This window comes from Lactuca sativa, chromosome 1 (assembly GCF_002870075.4).
Source record: "Lactuca sativa cultivar Salinas chromosome 1, Lsat_Salinas_v11, whole genome shotgun sequence".
NCBI lineage: Eukaryota > Viridiplantae > Streptophyta > Magnoliopsida > Asterales > Asteraceae > Lactuca > Lactuca sativa.
Window position 1 is genome coordinate 111,962,862 of NC_056623.2, and position 7,230 is coordinate 111,970,091.

The 7,230-nt window shown below is 31.3% G+C and overlaps 2 protein-coding genes across 2 annotated transcripts; one reads left to right on the plus strand and one right to left on the minus strand.

The window, feature by feature from the left end:
• The first annotated feature begins 1,186 nt into the window (after nt 1-1,186).
• LOC111921405 (UMP-CMP kinase 3) lies at nt 1,187-3,464 on the plus strand. The gene is made up of 8 exons (XM_052763672.1): nt 1,187-1,321; nt 1,869-1,903; nt 2,135-2,189; nt 2,279-2,396; nt 2,508-2,664; nt 2,754-2,834; nt 2,975-3,082; nt 3,169-3,464. The coding sequence occupies exons 2-8, from the start codon at nt 1,874-1,876 to the stop codon at nt 3,235-3,237; spliced, it is 618 nt and encodes a 205-aa protein (XP_052619632.1). The 5' UTR covers nt 1,187-1,321; nt 1,869-1,873; the 3' UTR covers nt 3,238-3,464.
• A 1,040-nt stretch (nt 3,465-4,504) lies between these two features.
• On the minus strand, nt 4,505-6,121 carry LOC111921404 (uncharacterized). Its single transcript, XM_023916984.3, has 2 exons — nt 5,874-6,121; nt 4,505-5,091 (listed from the first exon to the last, which is right to left on the minus strand). Exons 1-2 carry the CDS (start codon nt 6,036-6,038, stop codon nt 4,696-4,698), a joined length of 561 nt encoding a protein of 186 aa, XP_023772752.1. The 5' UTR covers nt 6,039-6,121; the 3' UTR covers nt 4,505-4,695.
• Nucleotides 6,122-7,230: the final 1,109 nt, after the last annotated feature.

Consider the following 7,230-nt stretch of genomic DNA (forward strand, 5'->3'; position numbering starts at 1 on the left):
ACTACTATTGTTTACTTATTTATTCTAATTGGTAAATAGTAAATGTATCATCTATAAATATATTGTTTATGTCATGCTCTTTACTTTGACCCTATAAGCACATATATAATCAACAATATATTATATATTCTTTGTTCATTGCATACTATTCCCAAAACTTCACCTAACCACTACCCCTAGAAAGATCAAGTAAACCTATACAAGAATACAAGAATACGATACGAGATGACTTGGGGTTCTAGTCACTTTTCCATTTCATACATTGCTTTTATATACCCCATTTTTTTTATTCTATTATGTTTATGTAAGTTTTGATATTAATAACAATGCACTAATCCTTTTGTAACGTTTTTACCAAATTTGATTCGTTGTTGATTTGATGAGTCTAAGTCCCAAATCTCACGTACAACTTTGACATACACTCTGGTTTGTAACTATTCAATGATACATTTTAGACATAAGAAGTTGACAGAGTTTTAGAATAATACTTGGATGTTTGAAATAGTCAATTTTATGCTATTAATACATTTAATACATAGAAGTCCTTTTATTAGATTAAAGTTACGTTTCAATGTATTTTTATGTAAGTACATATTTCAGAAACTGTCGGCTAATGTTTCCGAGAACATTCATATAATCATAAAAGTTACAACTTCCACCTTCTTTTTGTTAAATTTGCTAAATGCCCCTTATCTCTAATATCTTTTTGTTAAATTTTGAGTAAATTACACGAATGGTCCCTATGGTTTAGGGTAATTTACACGTTTGGTCCCTAACTTATTTTTTAATTCGGAAGGTCCCTACTATTTATTTTTGTTACACGCTTGGTTCCTGTCTTACTTAAAAAGACTAATTTGCCCTTGATTTTTTTAAATTTATTTAAATAAACACACATCCAACCCCACCCCATTCCCTCACATTACCTTACCTACTCCACAATTTTTCCCTATTCAAATAATAGTATTTTTAAGCAGACAGAGACCAAACGTGTAACAAAAATAAATAGTAGGGACCAAACACTTAACAAAAATCAAACAGTCGACGTTCCGCGTTAAAAAAACAAGTTAGAAACCAAATGTGTAAATTACCCTAAATTTTTTAATTGAACATTTCAAAATAGTAATGCCCTACAATGTATTCTCGAGGGTAAATAAAAAGGTGACAAAGATCCAAGATTCCGGACTCGGAGCTTTTTCAAGAAAAACGCGGTCTAAGGACCATATAAAACCCCGAAAATTCAGCAAAAACTGACATCGCCATTCGCAATTTTGTCAGATCTCTCGTCAAATTTCTTCAACTCGCCAACGTTTTCTTCACATCGGTAAGATTCAAACCACGTTAATCTCGCTGATCTGCTCAAAAACGATTTATTCGATTCCATTCCATTACAAATCGTAGCTTCTTAAGGGTTCAATTGATTCCATCTATTAGATCTTAAATCTTAAACCCCTGATTTCCGCTTTCCATTTTTGGGCGGGATCTGTTGATGTTGATTAAGTAGGTCAATTGGATGTACACAATGTGCAATTTCTCTGTAATACCGACTGGTTTTAACTATGATCACCATAATTCGCATGTTCTTTTGATCAAATTGGAAGTGTCATGAAATGATCTACAAATTGAACAAATGCTTTCGACTAAATCAGTATATGAAGACGAATTTCCTCCATTATAATCGAGAAACTTGGAACACATTGCTAGTTGTCACCCAAATCTCACAATTCTCCATTTGACCCATTAGATCTTGCTCGTATCTTGAATTGGCTAGTGTTCTAATTTGGGGGTGTCTTTGTTTTTCAAGATCTGTAAAAATACATCGTAAATTGTCTGTTTGCTAGTCTTAATTTTGATATTTTGGATTGATGCAGAACTCATGGGGACAGTTGTTGATTCTTCAAACAAGGTGAATTTTCCATTACAGCTTTCATTTATCTTACTAAAGCATTTTTCTATAAGAAGAAAAGTACGTTGCTAATTTACACATTTAGCCCTATATCTATTCTGATTGACTGATTTCATAGATCTAATTTCCTCTTTCTTCCATATTGCATCATCATCTTGTTGATTTGTTGAATCTTAAATGTATTAATTATTATTACATATAGCCGAAATTAATATGCCTAATTTATTGCAGGAAGGAAGCAAAAGTGTACTTAGTGAAAAGAAGCCAAAGGTTGTGTTTGTTTTAGGTGAGCACTTAAATAATCATGTTTTAGAAAGAAAAAAAGAAACATGATCTAAATGACTAAAATACCCTTGGTGATCTTACAATATGTAGGAGGTCCAGGCAGTGGTAAGGGCACACAATGTGCAAATATTGTAGAACACTTCGGGTACACACATTTAAGTGCTGGAGATCTTCTTCGGGCAGAAATAAAATCGGGTTCCAAAAATGGGTATTTATTTATTTTTATTTAATTTTATTGTATTTTTATATTACTACTTAATACATAAAGTCAAGAAAATCAGTTGACTTTGTATAATTTTTGTTTTTTGTTGGTTTTTAGGACAATGATCCAAAACATGATATCAGAAGGAATAATTGTTCCTTCAGAAGTAACAATTAAACTTCTTGAAAAAGCAATTATGGAAAATGAAAATGATAAATTTTTAATCGATGGGTTTCCTCGTAATGAGGAAAATCGTGCAGCTTTTGAATCAGTTGTGAGTTTCTTTTTTTTTCTTTCTTTCTAATTTATTTTTTTATTAAAATTTTGAGATTAATTTGTTAATCTTTTATGGTTTTATTCTAGACTGGAATTATACCCGAATTTGTTCTTTTCTTTGATTGTTCTGAGGAAGAAATGGAGAAACGCCTCTTGGGTCGTAACCAGGTTCGGTTATATAATTTAAAAAAAAATAAAATAAAAAATATAATAAAATTTCTGTAGTGATTAAATTATATTTTATAAATTAAGTGTTATGCTTTATGATTGAGTTTAACTAATAACTATTGCTGTTTTGGGGTTTTTAGGGGAGAGTAGATGATAACATTGAGACAATAAGGAAACGATTTAAGGTTTTTGTTGATTCTAGTCTTGCGGTTATCGAGTATTACAACTCTAAGGGGAAGGTCAAAAAGGTAAATTCACAAGTCTTTTCTTGTTATAGTATTATTTATTATATGGAAATTAATTAATATTGTTTATGTTAATGATTTTTTTTTAGATTGATGCTGGTAAGCCCGTTGGAGAAGTCTTTGAAGCCGTCAAAGCCGCTTTCGCCCCTGCCAAATAACGTGTTACGTACAATCTGTGTGTCGGGCGCAGTCCTGAACTGTCAGTTTAGGACTGCGCCTGATACATACTTGTAATTTGGTTGATGAGCAATTTACTCAAGAATCATGAAGGGTTACTCCAATTCTATCAAAGTTGTTATATGTATTACAATTAGTTTTGATTTTTATTAAAAGGATTACGTTGTGATTTATTGTGATTTATGACAATAATATTTTTATTACTAAAGGATTATCGATTCTTTTAATACCCAAAACTAAATTTCTAGATAATTTTAAGGGAAGATACAGAAAAACACAACCATTTATCTACCAGCATTTAAAAGACCCTTATATTTTATTTATTTGTAGAGAAACCTTTACATTTTCAGTTACCTTTCAAATTTTCTCAAATATCTGTTTTTTTTAATGTTTTCTAACATGACATTTATCTTGTTCGGTTTTAGGTTCACATGGAAAAAAATAAATAATGTCACTCATACTTGTTTGAGTAAATGGTCGTTAAGTAAATTATGTATTTCTCATGTTTTACTTTAGAAAAGAGGCAAATTCGTTTATTTATGTTTCCTTGTTAACCTAAAAACAAAAATATAATTGTTTTGCCACAAAACAACTGATAATCTCTCTAGAAAACCGAATATTTGTGTTAATATGAATGGTAATTAAAAATGTAAGGGCTTTTCTGCATATAAAAAAAATATTAGGGTTTTTTTTGAATGTTGATAGATAAATGGTTGTACTTTTCTGTATTTTGCTCTAATTTTAAAACTAAATATCAAAAATTTCGACATAGAATGATAGCTCTAGTTATACAATAAAAAGAGGGTTCACAGCCAACATGCGAAAATATAAGTTGCAATATCTGCAGTGCATTGCACATGAGACCGACTAATTCTCACCTTCTTAGTGTTAAGTCAAAGGAATTGTATAATCATAATATTAAGGACATCTCCAACCCTACACTAAAAATATAATTTTACATTTTAAATTATACTATAATGCTCCGACCCTACACTATACCTAATGTTATATATAGTGTTGGATTTTAGTGTAACACTAAATATAATGTGATGAATAAAGAACAATATACCTAGAATATTTTTTTAAGTGTTAAATATAGTGTAATGGGTTGGAGGACTTTACCGTTTACATTAGTTACAGTGTAAAAAAATAATATTAAGGATAGAGATGGTCTAACATTCTTATTATGAATTATTTTAATACTCAAAAACTATAATTTTAGATGCTTTTAGAACACTAAATCAAGAGTTGAACATACAATGATTGCTCTAGTTACACAACCTTTTAATTATCATAAAAAGAGAACACCAACCGGGCCCACAACTAACATGGGAAAAGGTAGATTACAATGTCCCAAATGCACTAAATGAGTAAAGACAAATTCTCACTTCTTACTGCTAAGACAAACATTCAGAGACAAATGTGTAAATACTAAAAGTTCAAACGAAGATAATACCATTCTCCTTGATGGTATCAAGAACAATGGCAAGTCTCCCTTCGATTCTTTCATTCTTTTTGGCTTCAAAAGTAATGGCAAAAACATCGGCTTCTTTTGATCGATCGGCTATTAACCTACCTATGACCCTACAAGCCTCGTTGTCTATAAGTGAAGGCAATGTGTTCCTTAAATCTTTTGAATTTGTGGTAGCAACGGATATCACTTTGCTTGTGCCTCTATGCATTACTTTTGCATGAACAAATCTTTTTGAAAAGAAAACGTTTAGTTGAAATGGTCTCATGTACATATCCGTTCTTTGTTTCCATGATTTTTTGTTTGGTTTTTTGTCAAGTTCACTTCTTGATCTTCGTGTCCAAGCCGCTTCGACAACAAATCCCTATGGAAATGTACGTTAGATTGAGAAAAAGAAATGCGAAAATATCTTTTTGGTTTTAAAAATCATTATTAGTTTGTTACAAATTTAGGTATCCAAACTTTATGTGAAAACATGATTCAAAATTGGTGTTTGGTTTGCGAAATGGTTCGAAATGAATTGGAATTTGAAGGAATTGAATTCTGTTTCGCGTGTTTGGTTGACAGGAAATGGAATAGAATTATATACTCATTTGAACCCTAATGTGGGATTGGAATGGAATTGAATTCCAATTCCAACCAAATCCTATGAAATCCAACAAACCAAACTCCCCTTTTACCGTTTTTAGTAATTTCCAAACATAAAATCCGTACTCCAAAATCTGAATTTGATCATTTTGACTTTCATGGTCAAACTTACTTCTTTGGCAACTTAAATCTGAAAAAATAAATTCATGAAGCTTTCCAGGAAGATTGAAAAAAAGATCTAAGTTTTTGTTATAATAACTCTAAAAAACAGAAATAATTTACATTAACATGTAATAAAATTACATCAATTTGCATTTTGAAGGTATTTCGTTTGACTCCAAAAGTCAAAGCGCAAGAGCTCGATGAGAGATTAGGTTTACTCTATTCACGTATCTGTTCCAAGCATTATCAATTACATTAAAATCTACATAGACAAGATCATGTACATATGAACAATTTCAGTCATATTCCCTCATAATCCACACAGAGAGACAATTGTGTCTGAATTTCGAACAAATATCCAGATTAATTCGGACGAGTCTCAAGAGTTGAGCGTACCTTGTTCTTGAGGTTGCGATTTGATGATACTGAATTGAGGGATAGATTAAACTGCGGAAACGAAGAACTCCATGATAGGGAAACTGGTTTTGGAGATCGATTTCTTAAAAAATCTGATTGGAGAGTGAAAGCTGAAGCTGACGATGAAACACATGAAGCCGCCATTAGAGGGTAAAGATTGAGAAGGCAAGTCGGATAACAGATTTTGGATATGAAATATTTGTAAATATAACCCCAAACTCTAAGATGGCTTGTATTTCTGTCATCAATCTTTTGCTACACCATATATCCATCCTATTTTAATATTGGCCTATTGGGTTTAATTGAAAAAGACTATATTTTTACATTTTTTTAAATCAAAACTTTTTTCTCTACCAAATTAAACCAAACATCTTTTCTTTTTGTTACTTGGTCGGAGTCCCGGTTTCAAGGTTATCAACCGGTAACAGTTTTGACACAATGTCATTAAATAAAAACGATATGTGTAAAATTTTAGGAAAATGACTCTTAAAGGTAAGTAACTGTTGCGTTTGTTTTCATTTGGTCTCTTTCCTTATTTTTATACTTAATATACCATCGAACTTGTTGTTTGTGTTCACCATAACCCTTTTGATCGGCTCTTGACCTGTGATAGCCGGTTAAAGGGTTATGGTGAACACAAACAACAAGTTCGATGATATATTGAGTACAAAAAATAAAGGAAAGAGACCAAATGAGAACAAACTCAACAGTTGGTTACCATTATGAATTATTTCCCTTTACTCATTTATAGTAAATCATACGTCATCTCTTACTGATATTACTGACTTTATGAGATTCATTCTTGTTTCTCTTCAAAACATAACCCACGAAAGAACATTATTCATACATATACAACTTTGTAATGCACTTGGATATTTATTAGGGGAATCTTGACTAAGCAGGTGCATTTCATGACTACATTCACATTTCCAATCAAATGATTTATCGTATCAAGGATTCTAGACAAGTCTACAAACGAGTAGAATTACAAGTGTTGTGATTTTTAAGTTTACTTAGCTTTAAGATCGAATTCATGGGATAAGATACAACATCAATATGTACATTATCATGCATCTTTTGCAAAACACATCACCATAATATACCTTGAGGTAAACGTTTATGTTGATAAATATACCTCTCATACACAATCATATCCTTTTGTAGAGAGGTGTTGACAGCTAACCACAGTAAGCATTGCATAGACCATGTTTTACTGAAGTTACCCCTCCGAAATGCTCTTCATATACGTTATGGCCAAAGAAGGTTGTAGTCTTTGATAATTTTGCAACTTTAATTTCATATAACTTTTCAGGGAAAATGAATCAGGGTTATTTGG

Bases quoted from the DNA above. Each gene is read 5' to 3' on its own strand.
- LOC111921404 (XM_023916984.3), bottom strand. From the start codon at position 6,038: ATGGCGGCTTCATGTGTTTCATCGTCAGCTTCAGCTTTCACTCTCCAA. The intron at 5,092-5,873 runs GTACGCTCAACT...ACATTTCCATAG, and splicing joins ATCGCAACCTCAAGAACAAG to GGATTTGTTGTCGAAGCGGC.
- LOC111921405 (XM_052763672.1), top strand. From the start codon at position 1,874: ATGGGGACAGTTGTTGATTCTTCAAACAAG. The intron at 2,665-2,753 runs GTGAGTTTCTTT...GTTTTATTCTAG, and splicing joins GTGCAGCTTTTGAATCAGTT to ACTGGAATTATACCCGAATT. The intron at 3,083-3,168 runs GTAAATTCACAA...ATTTTTTTTTAG, and splicing joins CTAAGGGGAAGGTCAAAAAG to ATTGATGCTGGTAAGCCCGT.